We start from the raw sequence: 20,461 nt of genomic DNA on the forward strand, positions 1-20,461 counted from the left end.
AATGACTAGTGATAAAATCCAGGATTTGAAAAATTGATGGAAGACTTAATAAACCTTTCAGTTTGGGGGGAATTTGAAGACTGAGAAGAGTCCATTAGATTTAGAATTTAGTAGGTCATTAGCTTGAAGAAATATTTTTGGTGGTTTGGGGAGGGGTTGGATCTACATTGCGAAAGATGAATTGTGTAAGGGGTTAGGTAAGCTTCTCTTGAGAAGTTTGGAATTAAGAGTTGATAGCTTGAAATATTAGCAGGACTGAGGGAAAGGTTATTTTCACAGCTAGAGCTTATGTAATGACTACTAATAAAGTGGTAGAACACCTTTTAAGTTCTTCATAAAGTGAAATACTCCATGCATTTTTCTGAATTAATACATTAAAGATAATTTTATGATTTGGTAGTTTATAGAGGAGTTAAATGCTACAAAAATCGAGATCATTATGCTGAGGCTATCTTCCTATTCATATTAAAACCTTTGTCTGGAAGTAGTTGGGCAAAGTTAAGTTTTATAAAATTGAAAAGCTTTTGTTTTATTATTTGTTGTAGATGTTGGACTTTATATTAAGGATAAATATACTTTGGCCAAACAAAAATCCTCACAGTACCCAACATAACATTTGGAAAATTATAAATACTACTGTAAATAAATTACATGCTTCAAATATGTTGGCCATCCAGTATTACTTTCCATTTATCTGGTGGTATTATATACATGTCTTTACAAATTATTTTGTTTTAATAGTTCATCATTGTGTAGTGAAACTTTGATTGACATGTAATATTCTAGATTTCACGTATATCAGGCTTAGAATGAGTGCCAGCTAGCTTCTGAACTTTTTTTTTTAAGTAATTGTATATGAATTGTACCAATAAATAGCCAGAGGAAAAAAGGGGGAAAATGATTCAGTATTATCAGGAATCAGTGTTCTGTTCTATTAAAACCATAAAATTCCAGAAATGACTTGCCCTCCTTTATACCGTTTCTAAAGAAAAAAAAATTTTTAACAGATGATTCCTCCCAGAGGCTGTGCTTATGTCTGCATGGTTCATCGACAAGATGCATTTCGAGCTCTTCAGAAACTTAGTTCCGGGTCTTATAAAATTGGATCCAAGGTCATTAAGGTGAGATTGGGGGACACATGGTGCTCTTGTTTTATTGGATCGTTAGAATTCTGTTTCCTGTATTGAAGCCTTTTTTAGCGTTATGGCTAAACTTTGGCAGAAATTTATTATTTCAGTATTATTAAAATATAGAATTAGCTCGAGGTTAAACAATAACCAAACAAAACCTTATTCAAGCAGCTCTTTGAATAAAAGAATTTTTTTTGCACAGTACTCTTTAGTCAACCAGGACACCATTTTATGAGCAGAACTTTCTCAGGCTTGTCTTTCTTTCATTTCTTCCCAGTGCTTCCTAATCCTACCCCATAATTATACTATTTGATGTCTCCTTTTTAACATCTTGTAATTCACATTTTTTTTCTGCTGTTTTGAAGATAATTTATCAATTTCTGTAACTGAATTAATAAATTTAAAATTACTTTCAAAGGAGTTAATACACCCATGCTTTGTCCTTTTATGCCATAGAGTTTCTCTATGTAAGCTGAAGTGTCACTGGCCTCTTCTTTCATGGATTACCAAGATTTTGTTTAGCTAATTATCTAAATACCTAGTTGCTTAATTATAAGATTTTATCTAAATAATTATATCTAATTAAGTTGAGGTTTTTATGGTGAAAAGTAGGTTTGGATTATTTTTAGGAATGTATTGTTTTAAGGTCATACTAAGAAGTGGAAATAAACCCCATACTACAGACACCATCACTGTCTAATGCAGGTTTCATTTTACAAAGAAAATCAGAAAATACATGGAAAAAAATTCCTTGATTATTGTTATTCCAGCAGTGATTTTTGTCCAGCTGATTTTTGAAACTAATTTTGTTTGTATTTACATTGTTAGCGTATAATTTTGTATGTTTTACCTTTTTTTTAAAAAACAGTATAAATGAAAATTTTTTTTCTTCTCATAGATTGCTTGGGCTTTAAACAAAGGTGTAAAAACAGAATACAAACAATTCTGGGATGTGGATCTTGGAGTTACGTATATACCGTGGGAAAAAGTTAAAGTGGATGACTTGGAAGGTTTTGCAGAAGGAGGCATGATTGATCAGGAAACTGTAAATACTGGTAAGAACCCTACAGGGAGCTTTATTATTTAAAAAGTATGCTGAAAGGGTTGTAACTGCTAAACATTTTGCGTGATGGGGTGAATTGTGTTATTTCCTGGATTTTTCCCCCCTTGTACAGAAGAGGGGAAAAAAATGAGCCATTACTCTGTTCAATGTATATGCTTACTGGGATCTATTCATAAGTGTCAGAGTGTAGTGTTCTACAACTCTAAATGTAGCATTTCTTATATATGCCTTTTTCTAAAGCTTCAGTCTTTGAGAGAGTTGTGAATATGGAGGCATCTTTAGGCTAATTATTTTATTTACTTGAGTTTAAATGAGAACTGGGGATTTAGGATGGTGTTTCTTTAAAAAACTTCCTAGATTATAATATTTTGATTTGTATCTGTGTTGAGAATGGCAGGAATAGAATCTTGGTTTAGAGAGCTATAGCTGAGATTCATGGAGCTCTAGAAAGCTTATAACCAAGTGATAATCTGACCTGTTCTTTTTAAAAATTTGTCTTTTTTATTTTTAAAAATTCACAGGATAATGGATACTTGGGAAAGAATTGAAATATGGTATACCTCATTTCTTGACATCTTAGCTCTTTTACTAAAGTTAGCTTAATTTTCAGAGTAGTGTTTTATTCTCTGGCCAGTGCACATGTTTTCAAACACTTTTTTTCAGTTGTTGTATTCTTGCCATTTCCTTCTCTCTCACTTGGATGGCTGTTCTTCCAGAACATTTATTCATTCAAAGCATATTTCAGTTCCTGCTGTGTGCCAGGCATAATTTTAGGAACTGTGATTATAGCAGTGAGATAGACAAAAATCCTTCCTCTCAGAGTGCAGACTGCAGTACAGCGATGGACAGCAGTCCATGGGCCAAATCTTACTGGCTGCCTGTTCTGTAAATGAAGGTTTATTGAAACATAGCCATGGTCAGTTGTGTTTGCCTTTTGATTATGACTTTTCAAATTCAACAATAGTTGAGTCATTGTGATGGAGAACACATGGCCCGCACTGTGTAGAATACTTAGAGTAAGAAGTGTTTGCCAACCCATGTTCTAGTGGGGAAAAAAATGGATAATAAACAAAGTAAATAAACTTAATAGTTTATTTCGCTGTTGGTAAGCCCTAAGAAAAAACAGAGCAAGGGGATAGGCAGCATGACTTTGGTGCTTTTGCAGTTTTAAGTGGTTGAAGAGGGTCTAGTGGAGCAGGTGATTTTTCAGAGGGGTGAGATGTGCAGCTTTCTGGGAAAGAGTGGTTCGTACAGAGAGAACAGCAAATGCAAAGTCTATTAAATGGTCACAAAAGCAGAATGGCTTGAGTATAGAGAGAAGTGAGTAGTAGGAGATGCAGTCAGAGAGGACAGAGCAGCAAGGTCATGGAAAGTCTTACTAGTCATTTTGATGACTTTGATGGGTGTACTCTAAGGGAGATGAAGAACCTTTAGCGGACCCTTTGGAGCTTCTTTGTTCTGCTTTTGCATTTTCCAGTATTTTCAGGAAGATTTTTCTATATTGGGTTAATGTTTTCCTTGTTGGGCTTCCCTTGTACCTTGTGACAAAATATAGAATAAGGTTGGTTCCTCTTATATCGGGCAGCCTTGGAGATATGTCTCTTATGTCCCTTTTATGTGTTTTCTCTAGACTGAATATTTTAGCATCTTTGATTTGTGCCTCATTTCATGTTGTTTTGAACTCCTTAGTATCCTAATCGGATTTATCTCAGCAGAACCAAACAGAGTTTGTCCACACCACCTAGAGTTGTGGATGCTTCTGGAAGATGAGCCGTGGCACAGGAAGGACCATTCGGACCTGGAGTAAATGTGTTCATAGTAATAGAAAATGAAAAATTGCATCCGTTCAGAGGAAATCAATGTCAAATGTTTTGTTTAGAGTGGGAAACGGTGAAGAGCTCAGAGCCTGTTAAAGAGCCGGCGCAGACAAGTCAGAGCCCGCCTCCAGCCGAGAAGGAGACAGTGGTCACCACCCAGGCGGAGGTGTTCCCCCCGCCCGTCGCTGTGTTACAGGTCAGTGCTGGGGCTCACTGCGCGGTGCGGTGCCCTGCATTTCTGTTTTCACTCATCGTTTTGTTTTATAAAACTTGGGAGAAATTGTCCAAAGTAGATTAACATTAAATATAAGTATCTTGAAAATTTCCATTTTGTAAGGTGTAATTTATTTTTAAATGTTTCTTTACTGAACAAATTTATCGAGTGCCTGCTCTGTGACATTCACTGTTCTAGTCACCTGGGATAGGGGATACCTCAGGGAAAGAAAACACACATAAATCCCTGCCCTTCTGGAGCATTTGTTCTCATTACGAGGCAGAAACTAGGAAATTAGTAAGTTTATAAGACACTGTGCAAGGGAGAAGGTAGTATAAAACTATGATGTCAGGAGTGCCTCGGTAGGAGTTTAAAATTTAAAATAGGGTAGACTTTATTGAGAGTGACATTTGAGCACCACTTAAAGTTGCTGAAGCAGTTAATCATGTGGCTATCTCAAGAAAGCTTTGGAGGCAGAGGGAACAACCAGTGCAGAGGCCACAGCTGGGGGCATTATGGGTGTGTTCCAGGAAAAACAAGTGAGCAAGAGTAGTGAGTGAGAGTCAGCCTAGTGAAAGTGAGACTTCTTGGAGGACTTTGGTTTCACTCTTAGATGGGGGACCTACTATTTTGAAGAAAGAAGTGACTCCATCAGGCTTTAAAGGATTGCACTGGCAAATGCTTTGAGAATAGAATAGTGAGCACTGATAAAAGCAGAGACAAGTTAAAAGACAGTTGGGGCAATTCAGACGAAAGATGATGGGGGCTCAGATGAGACCGATGGCAGTGAAGTCAACAAGAAACGGACGGAACTAGGTGTATTGTCATGGTGTGACCAGTGCACGGGATTGGATTTGAGTTGTGAGAAAAACAGGGGCAGGGTTTTTGGTCTGAGAAATTGGGAAGATGGAGTTACCATTGCCAGAGAATGCGAGACTGTGGAAGTGTGGTTTTGGGAAGGACAGAGGGAGTTCAGTTTTGTGCATGTGAAAGTCTGAACAGTCTTTCTGGACAGCAAAATTGAGGTGTTGAATAAACCATTAATGTAATGTGAACTTCAGGAGAGAGGTGGGCTTCCCTGCTGGCTCAGCTGGTAAAGAATCCACTTGCAATGTGGGAGACCTGGGTTTGATCCCTGGGTTGGGATGATCCCTTGGCGAAGGGAATGGCTACCCACTCCGGTATTCTGGCCTAGAGAATTCCATGGACTATATAGTCCATGGGGTCACAAAGGGTCAGACATGACTGAGAGACTTTCACTTTTCTTCAGGAGAGAAGTACAGCCAGCCATACCAAAATGCAGGTAAATATTTGGGAATTGTATCTGTTATGAGTAAAAGAATTTATGGTTAGGAGTAGAAAGCAAGTTAATGAGAAATTGCAGCCATTTTAAAGCTGGTAGTGAGTGAGATGCTTCCTAATGGTGATTAGATTGCATAACATAGTTAGGTGTTACAAACTTAGTGAGAGATGGCAGTTTAAGATTGAGCATGATATTCACTGTTGAAGGAGGTGCCCATATTTTTGCATTCAGTATAAGGTAGATTTCACAATCTCCACATACACTCTGTTGAAAAATGCTGTCTTCTACTTCAGGTAGGTTCACTTGTAAGAATACAGAAAGGAAAAAAATATAGCAACTTAATATGATGATGTTCATTACGTTTCTGTGAAACAGAAATCCTTTACCTTTGGTTGTCCTAAGATGTAATCGTTGCAGATGGATAACATGGTGCCTGGACTTTTTTATTCTCTATCCCCAGATTCCAGTAGCTCCAGCAGTGCCTGCGGTTAATTTAGTGCCACCAGCGTTTCCTGTGTCAATGCCAGTTCCTCCTCCCGGCTTCAGCCCAATTCCTCCGCCTCCTTTTCTCCGAGCAAGTTTCAACCCTTCACAGCCACCGCCTGGTAAGAATTCATCTTGTATTTGAACTCTGTTTAGAATTCTGTCATTTAAATTGTTCTCTTTCGAAGTTTGAATGCTGTAAGAGCAGTGATTCTCAAACCAGAGCTTACATCCAAATCACCTGTAGGGCGTGTTGAAGCACAGATCACTGGGCCCAGCCACCTTCTGAATCAGTGGAGCTGAAGTGGGGCAGGACAGTTGCACTTCTAACAAGTTCCCAGCTGGTGCTTGTTGTTCACAGACCACACTTTTAAGAAGCATTTGGCAGAGAAAAGAAATGAATCTTTTAAAATCATTGAAATATATAGAAGTCTATAGTCTATATCTTTTATATAGAAGTCTATAGTTATCACCCATTTATCAGAAAGGATGCATCAAATATATAGATTGAAAAAAGTGAGAGTGTTAGTTGCTCAATGTTGGGCAACTGCGACCCCATGGATTCTAGCCCACCAGGCTCCTCTGTCCATGGAATTCTCCAGGCAAGAACATTGGAGTGGGTTGCCATTCCCTTCTCCAGGGGATCTTTCCTACCCAGAGATTGAACCCAGGTCTCCTGCATTGCAGGCAGATTCTTTACCATCTGAGCCACTCTGGATCTAATAATATGTAGATTAGCAATCCTAAAAATTATTAGATTTCCAGTTTGACATTAGAAATTAAAGTATATCTTAAAGTGCTAATTGAATTTGTAGTAATTCTTTGGACCTAGTTAATTATTAGTAAACAAAAAGGTCCTTAAATCATTGTTTCCATGTAAAAACTATGGATTACTTAACACATATCAATTAAATATAATTAATTGCTTATATGTAAGAGATAGAGCTTAGAGCTTTTTATTATTAGATCATGGGAGGTTTGGAAGCATAAGGGATCAAATGATACATGTTGTTTTTCAAAATTGTTTCTGTTTCTTTGAACTTTATAAATTATTTGTATATTATGAAAAGAATGACTGAATTGATTTCTGTAATTTAAATCCTTAGCCATTGTTGAATACAGTTCCTAAAAACTGAAAACAAAACCAAAAATTAAACTCACTGTCTGTTGTAATTTGTCATGTAACATAAAATTTTTAAATTATAGTTTAATATGTAATTTGAAGATGAAGATTTTAGTAAGAACTGTACCTTTTTATATTTTAAATATTAGAGAATTACTCATAAAATATCTTCTGTATTTGTCATTGAAAATTAAACTTTTCTCAGAAGATATTTCTCAGACGATTTCTTTTCTCAAGAAATACATGGTATTTCAAACACCATACACGTTTGCATTCATTTGTTGAAAATCATATTTTTTTCCCCATTATTTTTAGCCACTTTTTCTAATGGAATTTAATGGTAGCTCTGTATTTTAAAAATACACAGAAGCAGGTTTTTAGTTGCATCATGTGATATTTAAAATCATGAAACTGCCAGTAGTAAATCTATTTTATTTATTTATTTTTATTAAGGTTTGTTTCAGTGCTCAAAACAAACTATAGTAACACACAAAATTAATGCAAATATTCTGGTCTAGTGGATAAACAGCATATATATATATATATATCAGAGAAATACAGTAGCACATTTTACAGGTGACATTATTGCATATAATATTACCAGCAGCTTGAAATACAATGCTTAACTCCCCCCCATGCAGTCATCAAGCTAACATAGAAACAGGCTGCCTAGCTTGAATTAATGTTTGATTTTGCAGTGTCACAGAGCGTGCCACAGGATTTAGACGAATGAGTAAACAAATAGTGTATACTCATGACAGGGATCCCCGTGCTTTTACTTTTTAGCCTACTAGTGTCAAATAAGGTTGTGTATATAAAAATAATTACTTAAATGGAATATATATTCATAAATACGAGGTTGTAGTAATGATTATATAATGAATGTAGAATTTTATTTATAGCTGTTGAAATCTTTGATTTAAAATAAAGTAACTTTTTTTGTGTTATTTTATTTTTGGTCTTTTTTTTCCCCATGCAGGTTTCATGCCTCCTCCAGTTCCACCCCCTGTTGTACCACCACCTACTATCCCGCCAGTAGTACCAACATGTGAGTTTTCTACTTTAAAAATTATGTGTTGATTCTCGTTCTTTTTTTTTTTTTTCATTTATTTTTGTTAGTTGGAGGCTAATTACTTCACAACATTGCAGTGGGTTTTGTCATACATTGACATTGATTCTCATTCTTGTGAATTATTGTTAATTTTTTTGTTCTGAAGGTTTTCAGACAAATGCATTTTTTTTGTTTTTTGGGTTAAATGATTTCTGACAAATCAACAGTATTGCATGACAGTCCATATTCAGATTTGCTCTATTGTATCAAATTTTTTTTATAATTGTTTTATTTTAATCAAAATTCTCGTGTCTTTGGTTTTTTGTCTTGTTTTATGTATAAAATGTCTTAATCTGGAGCAGCTCCACCCACATTCCCCTTTTAAAAAATCCTTCATGTCTTTGACTTGCTGAAAAGTAGTTCATCTTTATGTGCATCTGTGCTAAGTAGCTTTAGTTGTGTCCGACTCTTTTCAACCCTATGACCTGATAGCCCACCAGGCTCCTCTGTCCAAGGGATTTTCCAGGCAACAACACTGGAGTGGGTTGCAATACTCTCTTTCAGGGGATCTTCCTGACCCGGGGGTCGAACGCTATCCCTTACATATCCACATTGGCAGGCAGATTGTTTACCACCAGCAGCACCTCAGAAGCCTTCACTTCTCTAATAGGATCCCGAATAATGGATTTGGGTTTTTTTGCTTCTTTGTGGTATCGAATTTGTTTTTCTGTCTTCTTGAACCTCCTGAAGATAAGTTTTTGGCACCATAGGCTTGTTTAGAACATGCTTCAACTTTTTTGGTAAGAAAACTTACCAAGTGGGGTTCTGTGGCCTTGATACTACTTCACATCAAGAGCCATGCAGTGCCTTCTTGGTCACTTTTAATGATGTCAGAATGGGTCAGAGCATTCAGATGGTGGAACCTGGTCATTAAAAGTCGCCTTTCACATTGTCGTCTGATGCTTTCATCCTTTGATTATTATTGCCAGAATCTACCTTTTATTAGTTGCAAAGTGATCTTCCAAATTTTATGATCCCTTCCACATTTCTTAGCAAGAATTTGTTCTGTAAATTATATTTCATTACCTGAAGGACAGGAGACCCAGGGTAGATGATAAATTCTTTACTGCAAGTGCCATCTTTCAGAGTAATGGGTTCTGTTATCCGTGATACCCAGTGGCTGAAGGTAGGGAAGAATTTCTCTTATTTCTTCTCTACTCCCTTCCCTCTATGTTTTTCCCCTTCATTTTTAGTAATGTACATGGATTAATGGGTTTATGCTTTCAAGTAGTTAAATTCACTTTTCTTTTTGAAGTTCAGTTCATCTTTGTACAGAGACCTTTCATGTTACTGCTCTATCCTTTTGGGATGACTGTTACCAGTTTTTGAGAGCTTCTTAGCTTTTTGGCATAATATTGGACCAAAGGACTTTATTGTAAAGAGAGTATATATGATACAGAGCCTACCTTTTGATACTGTTAACTCATTTTTCTTATATTTTTAAACTCCTTCTTCTGGTGCTGTTAGACAACATGAGGATCCTTTTTATGTTACTGTTGGTTAATTAGGAAGAACTGTTCATTTTTTCTGAAAATCAGAAAAATGTTCAGAAGCCATTTCTGAATTCACTGTTCACAGAGACTTATCCTACTTACTTAGAGCCCATCTCCCAATTTCATTTCTCCTTATTTTAATTATTTTGGAAAATCTGGGATCAGTTAAAGGAAAAAGAGAAATACCATTGTGTGCCAGATACTCACCTGATTGTCCACACTGTTTTATTTAATTCTCACAATTCCCATATGGGATCTCAGGTCATTTTATCCCTGTTGTACAGCTTTTTTCTATGTTAACGGTTTGTCTAGGTAGTCTGGAGTTAAATGTGAGGCTAAAACACTGTTTAGAATCCCAGAGTACATGATTGAATAGTGTTGTGACATAAATTTGACTAGAATTTCTAATTGTTCAATTGTGGTTTTAATATTCCTCTAGCTTAGTTTTTAACATATAAGTGACATAGAGATAGGACATTTCTACCCATTCTTTAAAATGAAATCTTTGTACCTTTTTATTTGTAGATTATTTGTAGATTAGAATCTGATGAGTTTCTAACCTCATTTGACAAAAAGTAGTGAATGTAGAAGACCGTAGTACTTAGAATTTCTAGAGAATTGGGCAGGTTTTCACTCTCACTTGTTGGTCTCTGTATTTACACCAATCTTTTCTGTACGTTTAGTCAGTCGCATACTGACATCCTTGAAAAATTACTAGGTTTTGTTTTTATTGATTCACTTTTGGCTGTGCTGGGTCTTCATTGCTGAGTGAGCTTTCCTCTAGTTGCGGTAGGTGGGCTGCTCACTGCAGTGGCATCTCTCATTGCAGAACGCAGGCTCAGTGGTTGTGGTGTATGGGCTTCGTTGCTCCGTGGCATGTGGGATCTTCCTGGATCAGGGATTGAACCAGTGTCTCCTGCGTTAGCAGGTGGAGTCTTTACCATTGAGCCACGAGGGAAGCCCCATCTTTGAAAAATTATGATTTTAAGTGTGGGTCCTTATTTTACTAAACTTGTCTCTACTAAATATTTCTAAAACTTGTTTTACCCTATTTTTTTTAAAAGAGGTTTCTAAGTATAATTTAGCCTCTTCATTGATGTCTCATTTATCATTTTGAGTATCAGTTACTATATTTATAATGTGCTGGGTAATACAGCTCAGTTCAGTCACTTAGTCATGTCCAACTCTTTGCGACCCCATGGACTGCAGTGCGCCCGGCTCCCCTGTCCATCACCAACTCCCAGACCTTGCTCAAACTCAAGTCCTTTGAGTCGGTGATGCCATCCAACCATCTCATCCTCTGTTGTCCCCTTCTCCTCCTGCCTTCAATCTTTCCCAGCATCAGGGTCTTTTCCAGTGATACAGATGCCATTAAATGAAACACTCAGGCTCCCAGAGGTTAGTTTTCATCATAAATTAAATAAAGGGACCAGAAGAGAACTCACATATGTCATGTCTCACCAGATAATTGGGAGAAGAGGCTAGGAGGTGATTAAAACTTCAGCAAGACTTAAGTTGACCATACTTAATATTTTAACTTGGTACATTAATTGATTAGCTAATTAAATCTGAACTGTATATTCTCCTTCTTTAAACAGCTTTAGTGCAGCCGCCATTAACTATGACTCCAGAAACTGTGAAAGATGTTGGATTTGGGAGCCTTGTTTTACCAGGTGGTTCTGTTGCCAGCAGTCTTGCTACTGCCACTCTGCCAGCTGGAAATGTTTTTAATCCTCCAACGAAACAAGCAGAGCCTGAAGAAAAAGTACCTCATCTTATTGATCACCAGATTTCTTCTGCAGAAAGCACCAGATCAGGTAAAAAAAAAGTAAAAGTAAAAAGAAATTCCCAGAAAGACATAGTTAAATCATAAGTACTACTTCTCTGTATTGGTGTTTAATTCTGAGGTGTCATGCATATGTAACTGATTCAGTGCATGGATATTGCAACTTAAAAAAAATCACTGTCTCCTAAAATTTCTATTAAAAACAAATTTGGTATTCTATTCAGGATAGTATATATTTTGACACTTTTTTGTTAAGACTTCTCCTTTTTTTTTGGCCTATTGGGACTTTTTTAATGTGTTGTTATCAAAATAAGATTGCACAAAATATGTATACCTACAGAACGATTAAAACAAACTCATATAAGGTATAGCTTCTACCAGATAATCAGCTAGGTCTAGAAGATAAGTGTGTTGTTTGAAAGCGGCAAGTCTTTTTTTTTTTTTTTTTTTAATGACACTACTGTTAGAAATGCTTTTGTTAAATAAAGCTGGAGAGTACTCGCTTTGGCAGCACTCTGGAACGATACAGAGAAGAAGATTAGCATGGTCCCTGCGCAAGGATGACACGCAAATTTGTGAAGCATTCCATATTTTTTATACTAACGCATATATATGGAATTTAGAAAGATGGTAACGATAACCCTATATGCAAAACAGAAAAAGAGACACAGATGTACAGAACAGACTTTTGGACTCTGTGGGAGAAGGCGAGGGTGGGATGTTTAGAGAGAACAGCATCGAAACCTGTATATTATCAAGGGTGAAACAGATCACCAGCCCAGGCTGGATGCATGAGACAAGTGCTCAGGCCTGGTGCACTGGGAAGACCCAGAGGGATGGGATGGAGAGGGAGGCGGGAGGGGGGGATAGGAATGGGGAACACATGTAAATCCATGGCTGATTCATGTCAATGTATGGCAAAAACCACTACAATATTGTAAACTAATTAGCCTCCAACTAATAAAAATAAATGGGAAAAAAAAAGAAACTTAAAAAAAAAAATAAAGCTGGAGAATCGGTATAAAACCTGACGTTTTAGTTTAACTTAAAAAGATTTCATGTAAAGATTTTAGGTAAGAGCTTCACTTTGTTTTCATATTTAAATTTTACTATGGTATTTATAATTTTAACTTTAATTTTTATTTACTATCTGGTATACCTTGGGAGGTACAAGTAGCTGACTAAGTACTGGAAATTATAGCATTAACAATCACAAATACTGTGAGTCCTCTGTATATGAATGAGTTCTATTCTGAGAACATGTTTGTAAGTCCAGCAAAAGTTAGCCTAGATCGCCAACCAGCACCGTTGGCTATATATAGTACTATACTGTTAAAGGTTTATAATACTTCTCACACAAATAATGCATAAAAAATAAACACGGAAAATGTTTTTAATCTTACAGTACAGGACCTTGAAAAGTACAGTAGTACAGCATAACGGCTGGCCTACAGGGGCTGGCTTGCGTGAACAGGCAAGAAGCATTACTGCCTAGAGGAGGGAGAAGAGATGGGGGTGGTGGGATAGTACCGTGCCCCGTATTACAGCCCTGGGTAGTGAAGTACACGCGGGGTGCATGCAGGTGACCGTGGGTGCTGGACCTGTGAATGAGCTCGGTGACTGGGCATGCGCACACGTGTTGGCATCTTTGAAAGTTCACAGCTTGAAGGCTCCTATGTAGGGGGCTTAACTCTATAGTTTTATTTTTCACACCAGGGTGATTGATTATGTTTTTTTTTTTTTTTTTTTTCTTTCCATTTTAGTGATTCCAAATGATATTTCAAGTGGCCCTGCGATTTTAGGACAGCCACCAAATGTGACAAGCAATTCTGGAATTCTGGGAGTCCAAAGACCAAACGTATCCAGTAATAATGAAATTCTGGGAGTCCGGCCATCTAATGTTTCCAGTAGTTCTGGGATTATTGGACCCCAGCCACCAAATATTCTAAATAACTCTGGCATTTTGGGATTACAGCCACCAAATGTGTCAAGTGGTTCTGGACTTTTGGGAGTGCTCCCCCCAAATATGCCTAATAATTCTGGACTTCTCGGGGTACAGCCACCTGGTGTGCCAAGTACTTCTGGGCTTTTGGGAACACAACCACCAGCTGGGCCTCAGAACTTACCCCCTTTAAATCTTCCTAATCAAAGGATGCCTGCAATGCCAATGTTAGACATTCGTCCAGGACTGATACCACAGACGCCTGGACCACGATTCCCTTTAATACAGCCTGGAATTCCACCTCAGCGGGGACTCCCTCCCCCAGCAGTACTTGATTCAGCTCTGCATCCACCACCCCGTGGTCCTTTTCCTCCAGGAGATATTTTTAGTCCACCTGAAAGACCTTTTTTAGTTCCTGGAAGACAAAATGTAGACAATGTTCCTAACCCAGAAAAAAGGATACCACTTGGGAATGATAACATTCAGCAGGAAGGTGACAGAGATTACCGGTTTCCTCCCATCGAACCCAGGGAAGCCATCAGTAGACCGCCCCCGGTGGATGTCAGGGATGTGGTTGGACGACCTGTCGATCCACGAGAAGGGCCTGGAAGGCCTCCGTTAGATGGTAGAGATCATTTTGGAAGACCTCCTGTGGATATCAGGGAGAATCTCGTGAGGCCAGGCATAGATCATCTTGGCCGAAGAGACCACTTTGGCTTTAATCCAGAGAAGCCCTGGGGGCACAGAGATTTTGATGAGCGAGAGCATCGAGTTCTACCTGTCTATGGCGGTCCGAAAGGCTTACCTGAAGAAAGAGGTAGATTTCGGTCTGGAAACTACCGGTTTGATCCTCGAAGTGGTCCTTGGAACAGAGGATTCGGACAAGAAGTTCACAGAGATTTTGATGACCGCAGAAGACCCTGGGAGAGGCAGAGGGACAGGGATGACAGAGATTTTGATTTCTGCAGAGAAATGAATGGGAATCGTCTTGGACGAGATAGAATTCAAAACACCTGGATCCCCCCTCCTCATGCTCGGGTTTTTGAGTTTTTTGAAGGGGCCACTTCTCAACGAAAAGGTGATAACGTGCCTCAGGTTAATGGTGAAAATACTGAGAGACACGCCCAGCCACCACCTTTACCAGCGCAGAGTGATCCTGAACTGTATGAAAAACTGGCATCTTCAAGTGAAATAAACAAGGAGAAGAGTGACACAGTTGCTGATATAGAGAGTGAACCAGTGGTAGAAAGCACAGAAACTGAGGGGACATAATCATCACTCAGTAGGTAAAAGATACATTTTGTAAAGTTGTCATCTCTCTGTAATAGATTAATGGCTGACTGGACCATAGTTGTTCACTTTTGTCTGCCAGAATTAAGTTAATCTGATGTTCATGTTCACCTTTCTCTTAAAATAATTGTACAACTGACTTGTATAGACATTGTTCTTAATATGAACATGGTAGGTAAACATTTTTTTATTTTTCTGGTAAAATATAAATGTTGCCCCCTGATTCTTTTAACTTCAAGGAAACGAATAACAGCTTGTCAGAGACTTCCTATGGAAGAAAGAATTTTTTTTAGATACTATCATTAGGTTGGATATGGTAATAGATATATTTCAGAATAGCAAGTGATGGTATATCTTATCCATATCTCTAGGCTGCTGCAGAATTTTAAGGTAATAGACAAAGCTGTGATATTTTATGCAAAGACTGGCTCTAAATATTTGAGGAGCACAAATACAGAGATTTTAAAAAGTGATTTTGTAAAATCTACACTCTGGTCTCTGTTTCTCCAAAGTAAGTGTTTGTGATTTGTTCCTCATACTGCAGTGAGTTCAAAAGAAAAAAAGAAAACAACATCAATATTAAAGTACGTTTCAATGTTGGGTGAACTTTGTTTTTAGATGCCAATAAAACTTCTTTGTTTGATAACAGTGTTCTAGGAATTGTATTTTTTTAACCTACCAATTCTTAAAACCATGGATCATTAGCAGCATGTGCTTAGTTGTTGCAGAAGTTTTCTATTACTCTTAGTAACAACAAAGAACCGTGTGTGCAAAAAGCATGTACTTTGATATAAAAAATCATGCAATCTCATTAGTATATGTGTAATATCTGTGCATATTTATTGTGTAAGTCATATGTAGATTTTTCTGTTTCTCTGTATGTCTGTTTCATGCACATACAGAGAAAAATAGAAAGTTGATAGTTCAGATAATAAAATATTCTTTAAAGCTAGGTAGAAAATTAGAGAAATTTGGCTAGTTGACATTGCTCATAGTTACAGCTCTTAGCCTCTGTGATGGTAAAATAAGAAATATTGTAAAGAGATACATTGACAGTATGGCAGTTATTTTTTAGTACAGTTAAGCATGAAGTCAGATTCAGCATGGAGCCGAATTTCACGTAAATGCTTGCATTGCTTTCTTTCACATTATATTTGCTATTCTGCATAGATAGTGCTTGTACTTACTGATACTTACTGGTCACTTGCCTAAAGTGAATTCCTTAATTGCACAAAATGTAGAGTTGTGGGTGTTGGTGGACTTAAAAATATTAATTTGTATTCCAGAAACAGTGTGTCCATCATGGGTTTTGTAGGCTCTGCGTGACACTGTTTCAGATTAGCCTCGAAGGTAAACCCGAGTAGCAGAAAAATCGGGGATTAGTTTCCTGTTATATTTATTATTATTTGCTTTTGCATTTCATTTATTTGCTGATTGTTTCTCCTTTGGGTTTTACATATATACACACATATATAAAACCATTGGTGTTTTGTTTTTTTGTTTCTAATGAAGGCTTTCATTTGGTCCTGTGAATAGTCACTTGTTTCCTCTTCCGATAATTCATCATTGGTTCTATTTATCTAAAATTCTTCAGTTATGCTTGTCAAGCTTCCCCCAGAAATGATAGCCATACACCAGCCATTTAAAATTGGGTGGTTTTGCTTACCTCTTCTGATCTAGAGATCTTTAAGGTTCCTCGCCAGAAATACTCTTTTCTTCTTACATGTTCTGAAATAGAAATAGTATGTTATTTATTTATTTTTTTTTTTTGAAAAGTATATGAGAATGGAAATCTGGTGTTTATTTCTAAGGTCATTGAATTCAGTCCAGTAATTTGAGTTGGTTTCATATCATTTCCTTGGGGTAATGGGGAAAACTGGGACACTGGTACAAAGTTTTAATGTTCTGGAAAGATTCGCCTTGCCCTTAAGGAAATTATATTAACTGGAATTTCTTTCAAACCATTCAATACTTTAATTACATTTATCATTATTAAAATTGACATTCACTTGTATTAAGTAGCCACCAAAAAAGGGGAGACTTTTCAGTGAATTTTGATCCCAAGCTTTTTATCACCCTTGGGCATTCACGTGCAAACTTGAAAACAAAATGTGTACAAGTATTGCACTGGCCTGAAGATTCTGATGGTGGAAGTTTGCTGATCACCTGTCAGTACTGTGTCCTTGAGACCCATCTTGAAAGTGTGCGACACTGTCACAACAGCTGAAAAACATTTATGTGTAGTTATGCTCACTTTATCCTTTATTGTTGTGTAATATTTGAGTGAAAGGATAGTATTCATCCTGGTACCAAATTTCCAAAACTGATACTTGGGCTATTTTTTCTTGATGGTGGAGAGAAAAGTTAATTGTCTTACTTTGCTGAATTTGACTTGAGACCTGTCGCATTTTTGACACTTTTGGTCACAGTGCTGCTGTCACTGGAGTGCTAGCAATTAGAAATGTGCAGGGAGTAACCTGAGTATTTCAGTAAAATAGTTTGAACTGCTGCAGGCAATAATTACTTCAGACGTGAGGTCACGTAGTTTTTACTTGTGACAGAGAATGATACGGCTTCCTGTGGTGTTAGTAGATTGCAGCATTAATAGACATTCATCTTTACATTTTTTTTTTGTCTTTAAACATTTCATTGAACATTGGCTTTTGTTCTTAGCACGGATGCATATACTGCACTTTGGTCCTGTGTATTGTAGGTAGAAACTTCTTTTAAAGCAGGGTAGTCTTTTCAGCCTGTCATCAGTGAAGTGTTACTGTAGTTTTATTTCGTTGTATAGGGTGGACAGAATACTAGGAAAGCATTGTAAGATGGAGTAGTATAAGATTGCTTGTTTAAAACTCTGGAAATGACTTCCTATAATGTTTAATTAATACAGTTACTATTTAAGCTATACGTTCTTACCAGGACAGTTTCCTTTGTTCTGATAATTTAGTTGCTTCCATAAATTTGTTGGCCATTTTTCACTCATACAAAATACAGCTTTATGGAGTGACACATTTGGGATTGTTTTGGGAATGGGGCAGTTTTGTTACATTTATTTTTTTTTTTTTCATTTATTTTTATTAGTTGGAGGCTAATTACTTCACAACATTGCAGTGGGTTTTGTCATACGTTGACATGAGTCAGCCATGGAGTTACATGTATTCCCCATCCCGATCCCCCCTCCCAGTTTTGTTACATTTAAAAAGAATAAGTTGCCTCTTTTAGTTTGAAAAAGTATTTTTTAAACAAACACTAGTTCATCAGATCTAAGGTGCCATTAATTGCAAGAAGCACCATTCAAAAATTTAAAAATTCTTCCAATATGACATGCCAGTGATTATAAGATGCATTCGTAATTCAGGAATGTCAAAATGTAAAACGGGTCTTAGAATCAAAGAAATATGGTATTTCTTTGATGTGTTTATATATATATATATAATATATATATGTGTGTGTGTATATATATTCCATATATATTCCCTTACTCATTAATGATTTAGGAAAATTTTTGATTTTTTTGTCATTGTATATATTTTAGATGGGCACAACATTTAGTGAAAAATTTAACATTCAATTAAAAATAACTTTGTTATACCTTATGTGCCTTCATCATTATTATTGGGTGCTATGTTAATCAAATGTTTTAAGGGCTTTTAACTCTTTCAAAGAAAAGCATTAACATATTGTTTAAATGTAGGAGAGGAGAGCAAGTGTATGTTCTTTTTTAAGATAGGCAAAATAAAATTATGTAAGCAATCATAAATACTACAGTATAGCAGAGAATTATAAATGTTTCCTTAATTGATGATGCTGTGGTTTTATAGGAAACATATTTTAAACCATAAGTAGGCTCTGAAAAATTTATTTAAGGCTAATGAAAAGTCAGGTTACTACATTTTTTAATGGGAGATTTAAAAACAAGATACCTTGACGCAAACTTTGTGGAACTAGAATTTAAATTATTGGCCCAGATTGTTTTCTTTGGGGGGCCTACTTTAAATAGAGGGTGTGGGTGTTGAAAGCTATTTGAAATGCACTTTCTCTGTGGTTCTTGGCCAGGAAATGTGTGACAGAGTCAACTTTGGAGCTCTTTGAAAATATGGGGTTGGGGGGTGGTCACTGCAGACTTACTAATGCAGAATCTCCCAGGGAGATACATATTTATACACATACACAAACACACACACACACACCTTCCATGTATTACCACTTTAGATATATTAAAATCTGTAAATATGTAATGTACCATACACTTGAGATTTGCAAGTTTTTCTTTTTCTTAGTAAAATAGTGACACAGAATTTTTACTGTTTCAATAAAGTATATACTTAATTGCAGTAATTGGTATTGGCAGATGAATAAAAAAGTCCATCACAGATGTTTTACATTCGAGTTAATCTAAAAATGAATTATTATAGCAAGAAAGGGATGGAAGGAAGTATAGGAGATGGTTTTGTAAGAAGTATTTTTGATTCAACTGAAACCTTGTTATACCTCAAAGAAAAATTTACTAGATACCATGTAATTAAATGCTTTGATTATAGAAAGTGCCCCTTTAGAACAAAACTGCAAGTATTATCAGGGATTAGGAGAAAGGTTACTAGTAGGACTACTTAGATGTGGGTTGCACATCAAAAACTAATGCAATCCAGTGCTTTGTTTTGGCATGAGCTTTGCTCATTTTTCTTCCCTCTTCTTAGTTCTCTTTTTCACCAGGAGGCTCTTTGCCTCATACGGACACTTAGAATCACTCTGCCTTGTTCTAGTCAAAATACAGAACAAATAATCCAAGTAACTTATTAAAAAATACATGTAGGGTGTCAGAGGGGGTAAAATGGTGCTCATGGACTAACTTTAGATTGTACGAGAAGCATTAGATGCTTCAGTCAGTAGGATGACCTGTAGTGAAGGAAGCTGGGAACCCAGGTAGGTGGTAGAGTGCGCACTTGGAACTTGTGACCTTGGGCCCTTAGTTTTGTGAGAGTAGATGAGTTCGTTTCATGAGCATATTGAACTTAGAACAGCAGTGGCAGGATGTAGAACTTGGCTGGGCTGTGATGTTTGTCCTTGCACCCCTGTCTCACACACCACACCCCCACCCCCACCACTGGGCAGCTATCACTCTTTCGTCTTATTTTTTCTGCCTTTCTCAGAATTCTCATCCTTCTCATAGCACCTCCCACCCTCCTTTTTCACCCATCATTCCAAGCAGAGACCATCAGTTTGGATTTGTCTGTTGAAAGCAGTTTGCTGCTCCCTTGCTTAGTGATTTCTAAGGTCGTTTCCAGTATTTAAATACCTTAAGTCATTAAGTTTTGTCTTCTGTAAGAGACCAGCTGAGGAAGCAGGCTGGACAGAGAGAAAGGCTAATAATATTGGAACACTTTTGAAGAGAACACAGGTCTTGCTGCCTTTAGGTTTTCGTAACTGGCTTTAAGGTTTCTAGATGTCTGTCTTTGGCCAAGTGACTGCATCTCTCAGCATCATTTCTTAACAGCTAGCCTGCAGGCTGTCTTCTTCTCTCTTTTTTTTTTTAAAGTTGATAATATTAGCTAGTATTTAATAGACATACACCATGTGGCAAGAACTGGGGTGATTTTATTAGCGTCATAATGTAATCCTCATTGACAGTCCTGTGAGGTATTTGTTATTTTAATATCTCTTACAAAACAGACTTAATATCCTAAGGTCTCACAGCTCACAAAT

The 20,461-nt window shown here is 36.9% G+C and overlaps 1 protein-coding gene and 1 pseudogene across 6 annotated transcripts in view; both read left to right on the forward strand.

The window, feature by feature from the left end:
• The window catches only part of SCAF8 (SR-related CTD associated factor 8), a 210,148-nt gene that overhangs the window by 72,181 nt on the left and 117,506 nt on the right, over positions 1-20,461 (forward strand). For 4 of the 6 annotated variants that reach the window (XR_009690682.1, XR_009690683.1, XR_009690684.1 and 1 more), the window contains exons 14-20: positions 1,008-1,121; positions 2,029-2,185; positions 4,073-4,206; positions 5,988-6,132; positions 8,113-8,181; positions 11,336-11,554; positions 13,287-14,751. Coding sequence is in view for 3 of the 6 variants with exons in the window: in XM_061130255.1 (XP_060986238.1) it covers positions 1,008-1,121; positions 2,029-2,185; positions 4,073-4,206; positions 5,988-6,132; positions 8,113-8,181; positions 11,336-11,554; positions 13,287-14,737 (2,289 nt within the window). In the remaining 3 variants the exon portion in view is untranslated. Of the gene's footprint in view, positions 1-1,007; positions 1,122-2,028; positions 2,186-4,072; positions 4,207-5,987; positions 6,133-8,112; positions 8,182-11,335; positions 11,555-13,286; positions 15,402-20,461 lie in introns of those variants that run through there. The other 2 variants (XM_061130258.1, XM_061130257.1) reach the window with 1 other exon arrangement.
• On the forward strand, positions 12,019-12,118 carry LOC133047368 (U6 spliceosomal RNA; annotated as a pseudogene).

The sequence above is a fragment of the Dama dama genome, chromosome 26 (assembly GCF_033118175.1).
Source record: "Dama dama isolate Ldn47 chromosome 26, ASM3311817v1, whole genome shotgun sequence".
NCBI classification, from domain to species: domain Eukaryota; kingdom Metazoa; phylum Chordata; class Mammalia; order Artiodactyla; family Cervidae; genus Dama; species Dama dama.